The 21777-nt window shown below is 37.8% G+C and overlaps 1 protein-coding gene across 1 annotated transcript in view; it reads right to left on the bottom strand.

The window, feature by feature from the left end:
- The window catches only part of MORC4 (MORC family CW-type zinc finger 4), a 64314-nt gene that overhangs the window by 32441 nt on the left and 10096 nt on the right, over window positions 1–21777 (bottom strand). The window contains 6 exon segments of the mRNA XM_033201069.1: window positions 6718–6818; window positions 8218–8337; window positions 11002–11130; window positions 11452–11584; window positions 15491–15638; window positions 16381–16598. Coding sequence (XP_033056960.1) covers window positions 6718–6818; window positions 8218–8337; window positions 11002–11130; window positions 11452–11584; window positions 15491–15638; window positions 16381–16598 — 849 coding nt within the window.

Below are 21777 nucleotides of genomic sequence, written 5' to 3'. Positions count from 1 at the left end.
CCAGGACCAGACGGATCCACAGCTGAATTCTACCAGAGCTACAAAGAGGAGCTGGCACCATTTCTTCTGAAACTATTCCAATAGATAGAAAAAGAGGGAACCCTCCCTAACTCATTTTATGAGGCCAGCATCATCCTGATACCAAAGTCTGGCAGAGACACAACAAAAAAAGAAAATTTTAGGCCAATATCCCTGATGAACATCAATGCGAAAATCCTCAATAAAACACTGGCAAACCAAATCCAGCAGCACATCAAAAAGCTTATCCTCCGCGATCAAGTTGGCTTCATCCCTGGGATGCAAGGCTGGTTCAACATATACAAATCAATAAACATAATCCATCACATAAACAGAACCAATGACAAAAACCACATGATTACCTCAATAGATGCAGAAAAAGCCTTCAATGAAATTCAACAGCCTTTCATGCTAAAAACTCTCAATAAACTAGGTATCGATGGAACATATCTCAACACTATAAGAGCTATTTATGACAAGCCCACAGCCAGTATCATACTGAATGGGCAAAAACTGTGTAAGTATTCCCTTGGAAAACCAGCACAAGACAAGGATGCCCTCTCTCTCCACTCCTATTCAACACAGTACTGGAAGTTCTGGCCAGGACAATCAGGCAAGAGAAAGCAATAAACCGTATTCAAATAGGAAGAGAGAAAGTCAAATTGTCTCTGTTTGCAGATGACATGACTGTATATTTAGAAAACCCCATCGTCTCAGCCCAAAATCTCCTTAAGCTGATAAGCAACTTCAGCAGTCTCAGGATACGAAATCAATGTGCAAAAATCACAAGCATTCCTATACACTAATAACAGACAAACAGAGAGCCAAATCATGAGTGAACTCCCCTTCACAACTGCTACTAAGAGAGTAAAACACCTAGAAATATAACTTACAATGGATGTGAAGGAGCTCTTCAAGGAGAACTACAAACCACTGCTCAAGGAAATAAGAGAGGACACAAACAAATGGAAAAACATTCCATGCTCATGGATAGGAAGAATCAGTATCATGAAAATGGCCTTAGTGCCCAAAGTAATTTATAGATTCAATGCTGTCTCCATCAAGTTACCACTGACTTTCGTCACAGAATTGGAAAAACCTACTTTAAACTTCATATGGAACCAAAAAGGAGCCCACATAGCCAAGACAATCCTGGGCAAGAAGAACAAAGCTGGAGGCATCACGCTACCTGACTTTAAACTTTACTACAAGGCTACAGTAACCAAAAACAGCATGGTATTGGTACCAAAACAGATATATAGACTAATGGATCAAAATGGAGGCCTCAGAAATAATACCACACATCTACCACCATCTGATCTTTGACACACCTGATACACACAAGCAATGGGAAAAATATTCCATATTTAATAAATGGTGTTAGGAAAACTGGCTAGTCATCTACAGAAAACTGAAACTGGACCCCTTCTTACACCTTATAGAAAAATCAACTCAAGATGGATCAAAAACTTAAATGTAAAACCTAGGACCATACAAATCCTAGAAGAAAACCTGGGCAATACCATTCAGGACATAGGCATGGGCAAAGACTTCATGTCTAAAACACCAAAAGCAGTGGTAACAAAAGCCAACATTGACAAATGGGATCTAATTAAACTAAAGAGCTTCTGCACAGCAAAAGAAACCTACCATCAGAGTGAACAGGCAACCTATAGAATGGGAGGAAAATTTTGTAAGCTATCCATCTGACAAAGGGCTAATATCCAGAATCTACAAAGAACTTAAACAAATTTACAAGGAAAAAACAAACAACCCCATCAAAAAATGGGCAAAGGATATAAACAGACACTTCTCAAAAGAAGACATTTATGCAGCCAACAGACATATGAAAAAAATGCTCATTATCACTGGTCATTAGAGAAATGCAAATCAAAACCACAATGAGGTACCATCTCACACCAGTTAGAACGGCAATCATTAAAAAGTCAGGAAACAACAGATGCTGGAGAGGTTGTGGAAAATAGGAACCCTTTGACACTGTTGGTGGGAGTATAAACTAGTTCAACCATTGTGGAAGACAGTGTGACAATTCCTCAAGGATCTAGAACTAGAAATACCATTTGACCCAGCCATCCCATTACTGGGTATACACCCAAAAGATTATAAATCATGCTGCTATAGACACTTGCACACATATGTTTATTGTGGCATTATTCACAATAGCAAAGACTTAGAACCAACTCAAATGTCCATCAATGATAGACTGGATTAAGAAAATGTGGCACATATACACCATGGAATACTAAGGAGCCATAAAAAGGATGAGTTCATGTCCTTTGCAGGGACATGGATGAAGCTGGAAACCATTATTCTCAGCAAACTATAACAAGATCAGAAAACCAAACACCACATGTTCTCACTCATAGGTGGGAGTTGAACAACGAGAACACATGGACACAGGGAGGGGAACATCACAAACTGGGGCCTGTAGGGGCTGTGGGGCTAGGGCAGGGATAATATTAGGAGAAATACCTAATGTAGGTGATGGGTTGATGGGTGCAGCAAACCACCATGGCACATGTATACCTATGTAACAAAACTGCACATTCTGCACATGTAACCCAGAATTTAAAGTATAATAATAAAAAGAAAGATAAAGCATATGACTCACAGATCTCCACAGCCATCTCAGCTGAAGCCAAAAAATAGATATAGGATTCCCCAGGAAAGACCTGCCCAGAGCCTCTTGTTGGATGACATGAATATACATGACATACATGGGAGACTCACAAGATTCTTAGGAGTGGCATAGTAGCATGACAACTAGCTTGAGCCTGGGCGCGGTAGCTCGCACCTGAAATCCCAGCACTTTGGGAGGCTGAGGCAGGAGTTCAAGACCAGACTGACCAACATGGAGAAACCTCGTCTCTACTAAGAATACAAAATTAACCGGGCGTGGTGGAGCATGCCTGTAATCCCGGCTACTTGGGAGGCTGAGGCAGGACAATCGCTTGAACCCAGGACGGGGAGGTTGTTGTGGAGTGCCACTGCACTCCAGCCTGGGCAACAAGAGCAAAACTCCATCTCAAAAACAAATAAACAAACAAAACAAAACAAAAAGCTAGCTTGAATTGAAAGGGATGGAGAGAAGCCTGTTGGACCCTCAAAATTCTACAGTCAGGAAACAGGCTGATGAAACTACTCAGCTGCAAACACATGCTACCCTTCAGGAAAAAGGAAAGACAACTTTGAGGGTGGAATCGTAAGCCCAGAGAGCAAAGCCTCAAGACTAGAGGATGAAGGCCTTGAAATTTAATGGAATGTGCATAGCCAGATTTTGAAAATGCCTGGGACCTGTGACCCCTTTTTTCCTTTTAGTTTCTCCCCCATTCGAAAAAGAATATATATAATTAGTATCCTATGCTTGTCCCACCACTGTATTTTAACAGCAAAATACAAAAAAAGAAAATACATATCCACAGATGTAGAGGAGTTTTGCCCAAAGAGGTACCATACTCAGAGTATCGCCCTTATGTGATTAGATAATGAGATTTGAGACTTTTTAGTTGATGACATTTACATAAAATTTTTGACCCTGCATTGATGCTGTAATGGGTGGAGACTTTTGGAAACGTTGGGATGGGGTGAACATATTTTGCATATGAGATGTAAGTGGAATCTGAGAGAACAAAGGGCAGACTGTGATAGACATAATGTTTACACAGCAAGTGGAAATTTAGGTTACTCATCAAGTTGACCTTAAGACAGAAAGAATATCCCGAATTATCCAATGTAATCACAAGGGACCTTAGAAGTAGAAGAGTGCAACAGAAGAGTCAGAATCAGAGAAGATATGATGACAAAAGTAAGGTCATCAGAGTGATGCAATATGAGGACTCAACCTGTCACTGCTAGCTTTGAAGGTGAAGGAAGAGGGCCATGGGCAAGAAATGCTGGCAGCCTCTATAAGCTGGAAAAGACAGGAAATTGGATTCTTCCCTAGAGCCTCCAGAAAGGAATGCAGCCCTGCCAATACCTCGATTATAGCCCAGTAAGATCTGTGTAGGACATCTAACCTACAGCACGCTACTACAGTAAATTAGTATTGTTATCAGCCACTAAGTTATGTGGTAATTTGTTATGACAGCAATAGAAGACAATTTCTGTGGTTTATAGACAGAAGTTGAGTATCACTATATTTCCCTCAAAGATGTAAAATATCTCATGGCTCTCCTATGAATTCATTATGTGTAGCTTAGCATGTAATTCAGGAATGATGGTTCTAGGACAGGGGTCAGCAAACTGGAGCCAAATCCAGCCCACTGCCTGTTTTTGTAAACAAAATTATATTAGACATAGCCATGCCGATTCCTTTATTTATTGTCTACGGCTGCTTTCATACTACAGCAAAATTGAGTAGTTGTGACCCCTTCCAGCCCTTTTCAGAAAAAGTTTGCCAACTGCTCCTCTAGGGTATGGCTCTACTCTACCCATTTAACTTGATTTGCCTTCACTCTAGTTATATCCCGTTATCTCTCCTCCCCATATTCTTACCATTCTGAGTTCCTGTCAGTACCTTAGCGCATGCTACAATTCCATCTTAGAATTTCCCTTTCCTCTCTTCCATGTCTTGTAACATGTGAGGCACATCTCAAGTCATACTTTCTACCCAAAACCTTCCCCATCTCCTCTATCAAGGCATTTTCCCCATAACATGCTACTTAGGCTTTGATTGATCAAAGAGCTTTTTTATTGCTCACCAAATTACTTTGTATATGTTACAATCTGTTTATACAAATGTCTGTAAGCTCTACAACTGTTAAAAGTGATATTACAGATGATTTATTTGTAGACATTCCAGCAGTATGATGGCTGGTATCTCTTTTATCATTTGCAGGTTTTGATATTTATAATACTCATAGGATGCGTTTGTTATAGCAGACAACCTTCTCTAATCCCTCTCTTAAATTTCTGTTTTTTAAAATACTCTTTCATTTTATATAAAATAAATTGAATAAAAAAGGGCAAAGGTGCCAGAATTGGCACAAGAGTTATGCAAATTTGTTATTCTCAAAAGACTGTACACAGAATAGTACACTAGTTCTCTGTTTTTAATAAAGTGTGTAGCAGATGTTATGCTAAGTCAGAAATCCTGTGTGTTCAACTGAATAAATCTACTGTCTACAGACTATCTCTATCTGATCCACTGCAATCACCTCATCATACCAAAACTAGACATCAAAAACCAAAGGTCTAATGCCTGTAAAATTTTAAAGGTAGATTTGGGGGGTTGGTGGCAAAGATGATATAGAAAGATGTTAAATAATTTTTAATATTCTAACATTTGAATTTCACAAATCTTAATTATTTAGTCATCAGCAATTCACTATTCTTTTCATTCAACTGAAACATAACAACTTGACTCGGATACTTTTGTCAAACTAATGTCATTCCTAAGCTTTCACTCCTAAGAGTCAAGTCCTGGCCAAAGATTTCCATTATGGGCCAGATTTATATTTAAATGACCATTTTACTTAGACTGAGGGCAGGTAGTTGTCATAACCACTGAGTAGCCCAAGTGACCATGAACCAATTACCCTGAAATTAATTTGGAGTTGCCATTCAAATAGTTATCTCTCTCAAACACTAAACCTAAAATTCTTGTGGTTCCAGACAAATTAAGATACAAGACTTGACTTCATTACAGTCTGGGCACAAAACAGAAGAGATTTGGGAAATTTCTTTTCTCCCACTCTAAGAAAAATATTTGCTACTGAGACTTCAAGGAAAATGACAGCAAATGTCCTCATGCCTTCTTTCTCCATACTCCCAGAATACCCCTTACCCTTTTTTGCGCTTACAGATACTTCCCTCTGCTTAGAATGTCCTTCCTCTACTGTACACCTAGAAAACTTTTCCTTCATGTTTAATCTCAAATATAATCTGCTTTGTGAAGCCTTCCCTGACTCCTTAAGCATATTTAAAGTTCTCCCTGCTTTGCACATATCCCCTATTAAACAATTATTTTATAAGTATTTAAGTTTCTTATTTGCATACATATTTGTTCATAGGTGTCGAAGAGTCTTATTTTTCATCCTTAGTACCTGGCACATAGAAGCTGTCTCATAATACTTAACAAAATAAAACTCATCTCCCTCTCAACATTTTAAAAACAAACTATTCTAACCTGGCTTTAAAAACTCCTTTCTTTGTCTTCTAAAAATATCCCTACTGGTTCAGCCATAATGTCGAGTTCCTTTCAGATTCTTACCTGTTTGCCTGCCCTATTAAATCTAGATGCTTTAATGAAAGCACATGTCTTTCCTGCTGTTCCACCACTTTGCTCTAAATCTGTTCACTGGCTTCAAGAAAAATTTCTGGAACAAATTTCAATCCGCTTTTTTTTACCCATGTATTCCATAACTTCAGATCCATTCATCTGTTCCCATTAAGATCAATTCCAAAGCTTTTCATTTCCCCAGAAATCTTTTACCAAATTACTCCTATGCTCTTTGCATAATTTCTAAAGGTAAGGTTTATCTCAACAAGACTCCATATATCATTCAGCAAACTTTAATTTAAAATGAAATCATTTTATCTCTAATCTTGGAAAACAAATTTGAAGTAATTCTCAGTTAACCTATTTAGCAGGTTTTTAGAGATGGTTTTAGAGGCTTTGGAGAATAGAATCACATCTGAACAAACTAACGGAAGCACCTCAGGTTGGGAGTGACTCACCGGTACTCCTTGGTATACTCAAAGTCTTGTTTGTTGTAGGCAGGTTTTAGGAAATTGCACTCAATGACTCCAATTACTCCTACACCTTCTCCACGAGTTGGCTTAGAAGAAAATATTAATTTCAACACTTACATTACTGTTGGCTGCCTGGAGGCATTTCCTTTTGATTCCAAACAATAATAGAAAGGTTACATAACGTTCATGGGCAAGAAAAGACCATCAAGATCTAGAGAAACACTTAGAATGTACATCAACAGACTGCAAACATTAAACTGAACTAGACATTCTGACAAATTCTAGGGCAGAGATTTTCAAAATACGATCCATAGATCACTAGGAGTCTTCCGCAATTAGTAGCCATCTCTACTTCACCCACACTACCTCAACTTTTATCTGCTTTATATTCCAGGACTACCATAAGACTGCATTTGAATAAACAATTACCATGCTAAAAAACCAAGGTTATATATTACTGTTCTAAAGAACTGAAACAAATATTCATCTGAAAACAATTTTAAGGGTGCTATGTGATCCTATATTAAAATAAACAATTTTCCCACATACATAGGCCACCAAACAACTACTAAAGAGAGTCACACTTACAGCAATTATTAATTACAAGTTGATGCAAGAGTTTTATAGATTTAAATCATATTCTAATTCTTTAATGGAAGAAACCGAGTATTAGACTGGCACACAAACATGAGTTGTCTAAAGGTGCTATATAACAAGGAAAAACAAAATAGGCTGAAAATGAGTTATCCTGGGCTTTGTATAACTTTATATAACATTTTACTATGATGAAGCAGTTCATCATTTTTGTGCTTTAGCAATCTTATCTGTAAAATAGGAATAAAAGGGATACTTGTAGACATTGCTACTTTAAATAATCATTAAGACATTAAAGATGATGGTAAAATTTGTATAGAGTGGTTTAAAAAATATTTTCACATAATTTATCTCATTTAAATCTCTCAACCCTGTAAGCTGCGAGGTAGGCAAAGCAGGTATGTTTATTATTGTTGTTTCCACTTCATAGGTCAGGAAATTGATCCTCAGATAAATTAAACAATTTATCCAAGGTTACACAGCTTGTAAATGGAAAATTCAGGACCCAAATCCTGGTCTTCAACCACCATATTTTATATGCCTTTCACTATGCCTTATTGTCTTCCCAAGAAAATGGAAAGAGTTACCTAAAACACAAATAAGCTGAGACACATGGTAAACTTGCTGGTATTCTCATTCTGCCTCTTAGTAACAGCTACTTAGAAAATGCATTCAGTAAAGTTGTTGGGTTGATTAACATCTGAAGAATGAGAGGTAGAAAGAGTTTTTCAACACAAGACAGCTCACTGGTAACACAATTCCAGAATCAGAATTCAATAAGCATCATAAGATGGGAGTAAAAGCCATTAATGAGCCTATCCCCTTTGCAAATTTTAAATTCTCTTCCTACTCTTTTCAGCCTCCTATGACAAAGAAATATTAACCACTCACCTTCACCTGGCACCCCACCTTCTCAAAGGATTTTATGAGTCGGTTGTTATGATACATCATTATTCCAAACTGGTTACTATTCTTGCAAGAGAACCCAAAGGTGATTCTCACCTGCTTATTCTGAGAAGAACATTGTTAAGGAGACAAACATACCAGGGACTTCAACGATAAATTTTGCACCATATTATAGAAAAACCATCAAATACCAAGGGACATAAATTGGTACAACCTTTTGAGAGGGCATTTAAACATCTGTTGCAATCGCTTTGAGAATATTCTTAATATTCGACCAAGTAATTCTCTTTTAAAGAATTTATCCCACAGAAATAGTCAGGGAGGCCCACAAAGGTTTAGGAATTACAGAGATTTTTCAATTTGTTATAAAAGCAGAAAAACAGAAATAATTTAAATGTTCAACAATAAAGAAATGATTAAATAAATGTTGATACAGCTACATGCAGCTCTTTTAAAATTATGCCCTTGAAATATTTGAGAATATCAGGAAATGCTCAGATTATAAAAACATCACACACACACACCCCCCACACACACACGCATAAAGACTGTAAGAAAAGATACCTAAATACCATCAGTGATTATAAAATTCACAAATAATCACAAAACATTTCTTAGCCCTTGCTAGTTGCTCAATTTGCTGCTAGGGCTCATAGGTTCTGATAAGAGCTGTAAATGGGCCAATACGAATCTGTAAAATTATATCCAATCAGGTAAATCCTCTTACCATACCAAACACAATGAAAGCAAAAGCAAGGGAAAGAACAATGAATAGTCCTGTAGTGATACATCTCATGGGAAGAAGTTAACAAGCTTGGATAAATGAAATGAAGACAATTAATTATTACAAGTAAAATATGAATAATGATGAGTTTTTAACAGGTCCTACTTAATTTAAAAACCAAGGTAAGTAAGTGAGAAAGATAAAGGGGAGACACAGAAACTGAGATTTTCATTAAAACAAATTCTAAGAAACCTTCATGTCTAAATGAGTCAAATGAAAATTTACTTTTGTCACTTATTCAAAAAATGATCTCCATGCCCCCTTTAAAAGACAAGCTACTTGCATCAAAACCCTATAACAAATGGGTCACATATGACATAAAGACACGACTCAAGTGGGTGCATAACACAGTATGTTTGGCTCAGAATATATAATGTTCTGAACTCTAGCAGTTCACATAAAACCTCAAATGAGACCTATTCTAATGCAAAAACAAAACAAGACAAAACTCCTGCAAGCAAACAAACCAAAATCCTATGCCATAAAATTAACTTTGTAAAGATAAAGATTGTCAAATTTTTCTTTCTGTTGTGCACTTTTAAAATTCCAAATTATGGAGTGAGGGTACACTGGGGTAGGAGACTTGACAAATTAGTGTAAGGAGACAGAACAAAGATGAAAGAAGTGGACTTTGATAATTGAGAAGTAAGTAAGTTAGTATCAATGATCTTGTTCCTCAGTGACCTTGGGGGAAATTTTATTAGGACTTTCATTTTACCCATGCCTACAGTAAATCTGTTTAGTCCAAACCATAATATTGGGAGGTAATTTGGTTTAATGGGAAGGGAGTCTGAGAAGAGCTGAGGTAACATATAGAATGCATGCATAAAAGTTTCCCGGATAGAAACCCACAAAAGAAAAAAGCTAGAGACAGGTATGTGTTATATCCTAAAACAGTAGTTGGAAAGCACTTCTTTAGACTGGCTCTGTTAAACCTATGGTACTAACATCCTAGTCTACATATGGTGAGATTATAACTAATTCACCTATAGAAGCAAACAATGCTAGCTCTGGCTTTATTAAATTGATTTGTTTAGTGCTTTAAGAAAACATTCCTAGTAGCCAAGATATGTGTTTCCAAAAAGGAGAAAAAAGAGACCAACGATTTCTCATTTTTGGTCAGGGAAAGACAAAGCATGCTAGATAATGCCTTTGATAAAGCAAATAGAGCATGACCATGTTTCTCAGGCCAAGAGTTGTGCTTAGTTACTAGAAAATAAATTAAAAGGACAATTTTTCATAACCTTGCAAGTTTTCAGCCTTTCAAAGACATTTTCTGCCCCAAAAGCCATCAACGAAGTTGTACCTAATTTCCACAGTTCATCTTGAGATTTTTTTCTAGTCTCTGAAATCCATTCTCGATGCAATGCGGGGGAGAAGTAGAAGGAAAAACAAGCAATGGCTCCTCTGAGTGGCTACCATTATGAGAAGTACCAGGAATTTATGTCAAACCTAAGAAGATTTATTTCACTCTAGAAAATCAACTTTTAATTTCCACCCTCCTAACTTCAATCAATGTAAGTCTGGACCTGTTACAACAAAAAATTGCAGTGTATCTGCAAGATTAAGAAGTTCTAGTCAGTATTTTGCTTATTTCAGTAAATTTAATATATATCAAAATCCCAGTACAAACCAAATGATGTGTATTATTCCTTACAGTAGAGATTCTCAAAACTGGCTGCTCATTAGAATCAGCTGATGATTTTAAAATATTTCTTATTTTTTTAAAAAAAGGTTTCAGACACTACTGAACCAGAATCTCCAGTCTCAGGATTCTATTATTTCAACAGTTTCCAGGTGATTTCTGATAAAAATGGTACATAGATTGGCATTTAAGAAAGACTTCCTCAGAGTACACTATAATAAAATGTGTACTATGACATACATTTTTGAATTGGAAAGTTTTTGTTTTTCTGTGTCAACCTGAAAACTTAATCCTGAAATAAAGAGGTCACCTTCATGTAGTGGTATAGTTGTAAGGATACTGTGAAGGTAGGTTTATATGTATCATATTCTACATTGGCCAGGCTCTTGGCAATCATCTGGGTAGTCACCTTCTTTTGACGCAGAAATATTTTCATCCGTGGCTTCATGTATAGAATACCACAAAATGCCTGTGGAACAGAATGGTGAAGGGAAAGTTATGTGATATTGCCAATTCTGCTGACATCCCCATAAAACACTGCTATCAACTGATTCTATGCTGGGTAAAGATTTGGCTCCGTTTCCATACCTTCTTACACTATGTAAACTACCACACTAAAGTACTGCTGACTATATTATCTAAACTGTCTCAACGGAGACAATAAAAAGGAATACTAGCACATGGCTGGAGGGTTGTCATCTTTGTATAACTAAAAGAAGATCTTGTTCTATAATATTTTCAGGTTATAGGAAATCTTACCTCTCATTGTTGAAAAACCATTCTTACTTACCCTTAAAGAATATTCTGTTTCTGGCAGCTCAGAGGTAACACCGCCAGTCATTTTTTCTTCTGTGTCAAAGTCTGATACCAGGATGTCATATTGATCTGTATCAAAGTCCAACTCAGATTTTCCATTTTTATTTCTGGGGAAAACAGACAAGTACCAATCTAACAAAAACTGGCTCCAAAGGACAAAAAATGCACCAGGAACCCAAAAGAAAAAAAACAGTATGAGCCAAAACTCAGGTATCTGTTTCTTTCCCTGACTACCAGTGCAAAGGAACTACAAACCACTTGGGTAGAGGATCATACGATACTTAAGGGTATTCCCATTCTAAACAAATCCACTTTTTCATAGAGGTGATGATGCCACATTCCTAAGAAAAAAAGAATGTGGAATGTCTATGATCTGATAAATCAAATGGATGTCAGCTATCTTCAAAGTGGGATCTTAAAATAGACACAAGCTTTCTAGGTATTGTTAGTAAGTCACTCAACATCATTTTCCCCAACTGAATGAACAGATGAATCAAAACCCACTTCTACCAACTTCAAACAAAAAAGATACTAACATCTCCCCAGATCTAATCCTATTTCTTAAAAGGAAAAAAGATTGTTATAAAAGCAGCATATATTTACTAGTCCTCTAGGATACCATTTATAGAATTATCATTTAAATATAATGGTACTAATATTCCTTTCATAAGGAACTTTCTCCTTCCCATAATCTTTTTGGGCCACTTGTTTTGATCCATTCCAAGACCCTGAGCTATATCACTAACCACTGCCAGGGAAAAAAGGTTAAGACCCATCTTAATTCTTGAAAAAAACTCAAATGACAGGTTTTAGAGAAAACGTATATATCAGAACAGTAGTTCCCAAAATTTATTCTGTGGAACAGTAATCTCACAAGATACTCTTAAAAAGAAATAAATACATAAAAGTTCTAAGATCAAATAAAATTGAGAAATAATTCTTAGCCCTCAGAGTCACCTCGAGCTCTAGTGATAACTCTTGCTTCATACTTCAGGCTCTGTAAGCTCAGAGCTGCTGTGTTGAAATTGTAGCTCCTTTTATAGGGCTGCACCAGAGCCATTATGGTTTGTCTGCATCATGTCCATGTCAATGTATAACAGCATATTATGGATTTTCCAGGATAATTCTGATTCTCACTACTCCACCCGACCCCAAGGCATATGCCCTGAGGAGATTCTCTGTCTTCCTTGTCCCTCACCTTCCCCATCTAAGGAAAAAAGGTCTGTAGAAACATTTTCGTTAGAGACAGGGTCTTGCTCTGTTGCCCAGGCTGGAGTGCAGTGGCATGATCATAGCTCACCATGGCCTCCAACTTCTGGGTTCAAGCGATTCTCCCATGTTGTTCTCCCAAAGGGCTGGGATTAGAGGTGTGAGCCACCACCCAACCTAAAGAAATACTTTTTCAAAATTGATTGGGAAACACTGCATAGTGTATAGCTCTTTCACATATTTTCAATATACATTAGTATATTAAAGTACTCCAGGACTCTCAGAAGTCCTACAATAAAGCAACACAGTAAACTTTAAGTCAGCTTTTCCCAAATTTATTTGACCATGTAATCCTTTAGTTATACAGGTTGAGTATCCCTTAACTGAAATGTTTGGGACCAGAAGTGTTTTGGATCCTTTTGGATTTTGAAATATTTGCATTATACTTACTGGTTGAGCACCCCTAATCTAAAAATCCAAAATCCAAAATGCTCCAATGATCATTTCCTTTGAGTTGTCATGTCTGCGCTCAAAATGTTTTAGATTTTGTAGCATTTCAGATTTTTGGATTAGGGAAAGTCAACCTGTATAGCACCTAGTACCATATACATAACTGGGAAATGACATAAAAAGAAAAAGTTCTGTTTAAGATATGTAAATCACTGTAATACCTCAAAAAATTCTTTGTAATACAAACTATATTACTTGAGGTTTTCTCAGTGGGACACAGTGAGGATCTAAATTACCAACGTGTGAGTCACACTTCTTTTAATTGTTAAGTACAGTACTCTCTATATAAACCAGCACTGTTTTTATTTGTTTTACCCAGGTAAATGAGACAAAATACTTCATCTAAGGAGAAAAGGATGAAGAAATGTATCTGATAATCTTTTCTATTAAGCATATCAGTAATACCTCTATTTTATATTAAGGTTTTTAGGGTTATTTTTTAGTGTTTAGGTGTTAATCCATTCTTTTTTTTTTTTGAGATGGAGTCTTGCTGTGTTGCCCAGGCTGGAGTGCAGTGGCGTGATCTCCACTCACTGCAAGCTCCGCCTCCCGGGTTCACGCCATTCTCCTGCCTCAGCCTCCCGAGTAGCTGGGACTACAGGCACCCACCCACACGCCCGGCTAGTTCTTTGTATTTTTTTAGTAGAGAAGGGGTTTCACTGTGTTAGCCAGGATGGTCTCCATCTCCTGACCTCGTGATCCGCCCGTCTCAGCCTCCCAAACTGCTGGGATTACAGGCTTGAGCCATAATCCATTCTTAAACGTATTCCATTAGACATGCTAAGATTAAAAAAATGAAATAGCATAAAGTATTTCTAGATTGTTGTATTAGATTTGAAGACATGATCTTAACCTAGTCTCATTATAGTTCATATTTATCTGCTTCGAAGATTTTTTTCTACTTCTTTTTTTTTTTTGAAGAGACAGGGTCTCACTTTGTTGCCCAGGCCAGTTTCAAATTCCTGGCCTCAAGTGATTCTCCTGCCTTGGCCTCCCAAAGTACTGGAATTACAGGTGTGAGCCACCATGCCTGGCTAGATTTTTCTACTTCTAATCCAGCTACTGTGAAAGCACTAATACAGAAGTCGTTATTTTTTAAAGATCTTATTGTATTTTGTTTGCTCTAATTTTTCTTTCTCATGCTTCATTGTCATTGTCTAATAAGTAAAATAACTATCAATTACCAAACATAAAAAAAATGCCTATTGGCCAGGCACGGTGTCTCACTCCAGTAATAGAGGCTGGGGTTGGTGGATCACTTGAGGTCAGGAGTACAAGATCAGCCTAGACAACATGGCAAAACCCTGTCTCTACAAAAAATATAAAAATTAGCCAGACGTGGTAGCACACACCTGTAATCCCAGCTACTCGAGAGGCTGAGGCACAAGAATCACTTGAACCCAGAAGGTGAAGGTTACAGTGAACCAAGTTTCCACCACTGCACTCCAGCCTGGACAAGAGAGATTCTGCCTCACTAAAAAAAAAAAAAAAAAAAAGTGCCCATGAATATGAAATAGATATTTATAAAGGATTCTGAGGAGCTTAGAATATGCTAAACTGTCTTAATTATCTGTGGCAATAGCCTCAGGATATGTGTGTTTCCACCTTAAACATACCACATTTTACCAACAAGAACCACTATCTCAAACAGAATTGTTTTCCTTTTTCTTTTTTTTTTTTTTGAGACGGAGTCTCACTCAGTTGCCAAGCTGGAGTGCAGTGGCATGATCTTGGCTCACTGCAAGCTCCAACTCCTGGGTTCAAGCGATTCTCCTGCCTCAACCTCCCAAGTAGCTGGGACTACAGGCGTGCACCACCACGCCCAGCTAATTTTTGTTTTTTTTTTTTTTTTTTTAATAGAGACGGGGTTTCACCATGTTGGCCAGGATGGTCTCAGTCTCTCAACCTCGTGATCTGCCCACCTCAGCCTCCCAAAGTGCAGAGATTACAAGCATGAGCCACCGCGCCCAGCCAGAACTCTTGTTTTTCTAAGACAAAGTTACATAAAAGTATGCAATGAGATATAAATATGTATCAAAATTTATCTATTTTGCTTCTCTAAAAAGAGTTATTAAAATGTGCTAGGCCAAGTGCAGTGGCTCACACTTGTAATCCCAATAATTTGGGAGGCTAAGGAGGGAATATCGCTTGAAGCCAGGTGTTCGAGACTAGCCTGGGCAACATAAATGAGACCCTGTCTTTCTATAAAAACTTTGAAAGTTAAAATTAAATAAAAATGTGTTTCATCATACTACCTTTGTTTATTAGAAGCTATCACCCTTGTAATACTATACCTGCGGATGTTCCAAATGAGAACACGAGTGCCTTTTTTGCCTGGGATGGCATCAAACTGGGCCAGCAGGTCATTTTCACTGTTGAAAATGGAATAGTTCAAGATGGCTTCTAGGCTGGGCAATGAATCCTCAGTAATAATCATTTTTTGTAAAATCAAATGTAGTCAAAGAAAAAAATAATATCTTAGGATGCTATCGAGAAGGAAGATCTGCCCTTTGGGTTGCATATTTAGACAAAACTACAGACATAAAGCATGCATATTACTGCTATAGAAAGAAGAAAGGTGAAAAATGGAGAAAGGTTATAGAGACAAGCTCCAAAATCAGTTGCCCATGCAGAATATAGCTTCAAAGGTATAATGTAAACAAAGTCTTATATTTAAAAGTAAAGATCAAAGGCTTAAATTTTTAACTTATTTGGAAGCAATAAATTAAAACCTTATTGCTATACTGTTCCAGTCAAGACAACCAGGTGTCTAACAGAAGTAACAGCTGCGCAGATATAGGGAAATGACTATTCTGCTATTATATAAGCTGATAAACAGTATGTTTTCTAGGCGTATCAATGCAAATGTAGCTATCCTTTTGGGGGGGGGGGGGGAAAGGCAGGCCCCGGGAGCTTTACCATGGGGTGGTGGTAGAGCAGACACATACTATATAGATCAAACTCTGTAACAATGAAAATTTCAATACAGCAAAAACATTTCTAAGCTTCTGTCGATGGTCTTATTTTTTAAATATTTAATAGAGAAAAATCCCAGTTAAATTTAAGACATTTGAATACCTCTTTTAAAACTTCTGATAGTTGGATTTGACCTGAAGAGGTTCCTATCAAAACACTCAGATTAGACTAATTTTTAACCAACATTCTCCATTTCCAGAAAGGATATTGTTTTGCTGGTTGAATGGAACAATTGGTACAATAACTGCCTGGGCCTGGACACATTCCAGATAGGTCTGTGATAGAAGTCCAACAGTGAGAGTACCCCCATTCTTGGTGAAGACAAGGGCGTCCTTTCCTAGCCGCATGGAGCCTGACTTGAAACCATTACCAAAGACCCCAATGGGACACTGGCTCTTCTTTATTACTTTATCTGTAAAGCCAAAGCTGCAATTACAGAAGAAAAAACAAATCAGAAAAAAAGAAATCAGAATGGTAAAAAGCATCCTAAGATAGGTGACAGGCAGAATATTTGGCCTACAAATAAATAACACTTGTAAAAAGTCCCTCCTTTTTTATTCCTTTTGGTATTTATGGGCAAAACTATTAGGTTAAAAACACAGGAAATTACTATGGGGTAATGGGACTAATTTTTCTGTGTGGTTTGTGTGTACATAAATAGTTCCATTACGTTAGAGTCACACTTTATAAAAGTAAAAAAGGGCCCCTTTTCACCAGCTAACATAGCTGGCAAAGGCTTGGGAAGCTGTCTTTCCTGTCTAGATAAAACAGCTCTGATTGCTGTGGAAGCAAAGTTAGGGTAAGGTGAAAAGGGTAGTTATCTAGAGAGGGTAACAGAAGTTTCAGATATTGCCATTGGTCAGAGGTACTAGATTAGGCATCTCCTAACCTGTTTATATCATCCTCTAGAAATCTGAAAGTCAGGGATCATATATCTTGACAATTTCAACTCTCCACTCAAAGGATAACCCTTCCAATTCTTAGTCTCTGTTCCATCTGCTGGGACAGTTCATTGGAATGTGGCCAAAGGATAAAAATAGGTAGTTCTGCCTCTGAATATCAGCAAACAGCTGCAGTATAAAGTCTCTCTTGCTCTATTAAGGACCTTTCACTTAGGCACCTCAACAATCTCTGTAGTCCATTTTGATCAGCTTAATCTGGAAGCCAGAACCTTTCCCTTTCTTGTATTTTCCATTCAGGTACACACCAAAATAACAGAACTTTAAAAACTAAAAATTAATGATTATATCTTCCCTCATCATCAATAAAACTAATTGTAAGGATTGTTTCTCAGGATGAGAAGGAGAAATGAATAGAGTTTGGTGAATGAGTACAAAACTTATAGTTAGATAGAAGAAAAAAGTTCTAATGTTCCATAGCAGACCAGGGTGACTATAATTAGCAATAATACATCATATATTTCAAAGTAGCTAGAAAAGAGGACTTCCAATGTCACCAACATATAAATTCTCAAGGTGATGGAAACCCCAAACACCCTCACTTGATCACTGCACAGTCTATGCATGTATAAAGTACTCACATGTACCCCATAAATATGTAAAATATTAGGTATCAATGAAAGAAAAAAATCATACTAAAAAGGATTGTTTCTCTCCAGATTGACTAATTTTACAATGTTGTGCACTACCATTCATTCAATAAATATTTAAACTAAGCACCTACGATGTGCCATGCATTGGGCTAAGCACTAGAGACAATTTTTAATAAAAGAGACATGATTTTTGCCTTCAGAGTTTACAATCTAAGGAAGGACTTCATATATTACACATTAGGTGCTTCTCAACATCAATAAAATAGATGCTCTGAGCAGACCATGACTGAGCAGGCTGATCTTTAACAATGTTACTCTTTTGAGCATGGAGAGCTGAGGTATCTGGTTTCTACTTCCTGAAGGCTATGGTTTTGTGTTTACTCACTAGGAAAGGGAACCATCTTTTAATTTTCTATTTCAAAGCATTATACAGTAATACCATATGTCCTCCTAGAGTAAACACTTTATAGGAGCTGTGTGTATCCCACAAATAAATCTAGTGACAGAAAAAAGTAATTTCCACAGCAGCAGTCTGTTGGAAAAAAAAAAAGAACATTCAGTTTGTGTTGCCTATGGGCCTTAGTATTCTAGGATATAGACTTATAATAGTAAGATTCAAGCATTCCCATTCTTCTTGTGGAAGAATTGGCTTTTTAAAAAAAAAATAGGTTTGTTATGAGGATTAAATTATATACTGTATGCAAAATACATTAAGTATAAAGTAGTATTCAAACATTAATTTTAAACTAACTCTAGAAGTCATTCTGATAGTTGTCATGTGCTATCCCCTACTCCTACTTCAGACCTAAGATCACATCTAAAACTCAGGGCTCTTGATAAGTAGTATCTTACACACCACTTCAAATGAATTGTATGGTTAACCGGACTTTAACTTTCTCTTATACCACAAAAGCTTCAATTAGGTGATCAAGGGAAAGTGGTGAAAATAGGGAGATTACAACTCCCTTAATTTTTTAGCCTCTTCCACCATCTATCACCTCTTTTTCCCTTTGAAAGTATAAACCCTCACTGTGTTAATTTGGGGAGACCAAATGATGATACAAGGTTGAGAAGATAACCAGTAGCGTGAGGCTAGAACCAGAATGGAAAAGGATAAGAAAAATGAGAAGAGAGGAGCTATAAACTCTGGATTTTTGTTGTTGTTACTGTGTTTCACTTAACTCTTCCTGTGTGCTCTTTTATTCCACCTAAGTTCTCATATTAGGCATTCCATTTAAATGCAAACTGGCAGAATGAATGCCAGGTACCAATCAAATAACTACCTAATACAAAAGCCCTCACCACACATAATAGAATTGTAGGAATGAATATGATAGTTTGCTATAGCTCAGTAGTATTTTCCACAGAGCTAACTTGGCTCAGGTGGTTTCTATTTGCTAAGTCAGTCCTGCTCTATCCTCTCATGTAAGAGACAACACTGTTTACACATCAAGGTGGCTTGGATACCAGCACTTTTAGTGGAATTCAAAACTACAGCAGCTTGCTCTGGAGTATCTTAAAATGTCAAGAAACCAGAATCCAGAGAGGTAAATTTAAATTGGGACTCTGCAGTGACACGTGTTTACCTATGTAACAAATCTTCACGTGTACCTCCAAACCAAAAACAAAAGTTAAGAAAAATAATACATAGATAGATAGATAGATAGATAGATAAATAAATAAATAAATAAATAAGGACTCTGACCAATGAAACAAACCTTGGCAAAATCCATGGGCGCACAAAGGCAGGCACTGCTATTTCCTAGGTATTTTTGTGATTCAATATGAAATATAAAAGAATGAAAGCGTGCTAAGCAGACTGTTATTCTCCAGCTATTGTTTTAGAAGAATATACCTGCTAGGAAGTGCACTTCTGAGGTAGCAAATACCCTCTGTGGTTCTGTGGCTGTTTTTAGTCTTTGAACTTTGAAAGCGATTTCTCACCTTGCTTGAAAAAGGCAGCTGAAAATACAGACTAACTGATCCACACAGTAGCCCCAGAAGGTAAAGATAATTAGTTGTGGACCTTAAAGGAATTTAATAATAGGTTTTCCTTTTTAATTTGATTTTCATGAAATTCTATGTTTATGGAAGAAACTGTTGCTACAGTTACACAAGTATTTTATCAGTCTGAAAACAGAGTTGCATAAAGAGTTGGAAAGTGTGGACAGGGTAACAACAATGTTAGAGGTCAAATAGAACTTCTGTAGGCTTAATAAATTTGCATAATTACTTCTATTATTTTTTCCAAATACAAAAGTAATATGCCTTCAATAAAAAACAGCGCCAGGCGCGGTGGCTCACACCTGTAATCCCAGCACTTTGGGAGGCCGAGGCGGGTGGATCACTTCAGGTCGGGAGTTTGAGACCAGCTGACCAACATGGTGAAACCCCGTCTCTATTAAATATACAAAAGTAGCCGGGCATGGTGGCGCATGCCTATAATCCCAGCTACTTGGGAGGCTGAAGCAGGAGAATCACTTGAATCCGGGAGGCAGAGGTTGCAGTGAGCCAAGATCGCACCATTGCACTCCAGCCTGGGCAACAAGAGTGAAACTCCTTTAAAAAAAAACAAAACAAAACAGAAAACAGAATCCTTCCGGCTAGGCATGGTGGCTCATGTCTGTAATCCCAGCATTTTGGGAGGCCGAGGCGGGACCATTCTAGCTGCCAACATGGTAAAACCCCGTCTCTACTAAAAATGCAAAAATTAGCTGGGCGTGGTGGCACACACCTGTAATCCCAGCTACTCGGGAGGCTGAGGCAGGAGAATTGCTTGAACCCAGGAGGTGGAGGTTGCAGTGAGCCGAGATCACACCACTGTACTCCAGCCTGGCGACAGAGCAAAACTCCATCAAAAAAAAAAAAAAAAGTAGAATCCTTCGCTAGAAGTTAGGATTGGACTAAATAATCTTTTATTTTTATTTATTTATTTATTTTTGAGACAAGGTCTCCCTCTGTTGCCCAAGCTGGATTACAATGGCACAATCTCAGCTCACTGCAACCTCCACCTCCTGGGTTCAAGTGATCTTCCCACCTCAGCCTTCCGAGTAGCAGGGACTGCAGATGCATGCCAAAATGTTCAGCTAATTTTTGTATTTTTTTTTTGTAAGAAGGGGATCCCCCTGTGTTGCCCAGGCAGGTATCAAACTCCTGGACTCAGGCGATCTGCCTGCCTTGGCCTTTGGAAGTGCTAGAATTATAGACATGATGCACCATGCTTGGCCTTAAATGATCTCTTTCAAATAAATGGTATCTTCACCGGGCGTGGAGGCTCATGCCTGTAATCTCAGCCCTGTGGGAGGCCGAGGCGGGCTGATCACTTTGGGTCAGGAGTTCGAGACCAGCCTGGCCAACATGGTGAAACCCTGTCTCTACTAAAAATGCAAAAACTAGCTGGGCGTGGTTGTACCTGCCTATAATCCCAGATACTCGGGAGGCTGAGGCAGGAGAGGTGTGTGAACCCAGGAGGTGGAGGTTGCAGTGAGCTAAGATCATGCCACTGCACTCTAGCCTGGGGGACAAGAGTGAAACTCCGTCTCAAAAAAATTTTTTTAATTAAAAAAAAAGGTATCGCCGAGACGGGCGGATCACGAGGTCAGGAGATCAAAACCATCCTGGCTAACACGGTGAAACCCCGTCTCTACTAAAAAAATACAAAAAATTAGCCGGGCGAGGTGGCGGGCGCCTGTAGTCCCAGCTACTCAGGAGGCTGAGGCGGGAGAATGGCGTGAACCCGGGAGGCAGAGCTTGCAGTGAGCTGAGATCCGGCCACTGCACTCCAGCCTGGGCGACAGAGCAAGACTCCGTCTCAAAAAAAAAAAAAAAGGTATCTTCTAGCTGATTCAAGTTTGTTTCAAGATACAATCACAAATAAAAGTCAGTACATATACTACATTAAGGACTCATTAAAATAATTTTCTAAAATTATTTTTTAAATAGGAGGAACACTGCCCAGCTCAAATTGGTGGGAAACATATTTGGTATGATAGGGAAAATTCTACAGCTAAGAAAGTTTCGGCCTATTTTTCTTCTTGGGGAGGGAACAAAAAA

The sequence above is a fragment of the Trachypithecus francoisi genome, unplaced genomic scaffold, assembly GCF_009764315.1.
Source record: "Trachypithecus francoisi isolate TF-2019V2 unplaced genomic scaffold, Tfra_2.0 Lachesis_group6, whole genome shotgun sequence".
Lineage (NCBI taxonomy): Eukaryota > Metazoa > Chordata > Mammalia > Primates > Cercopithecidae > Trachypithecus > Trachypithecus francoisi.
This window is presented reverse-complemented; position numbering and strand designations above follow the sequence as displayed.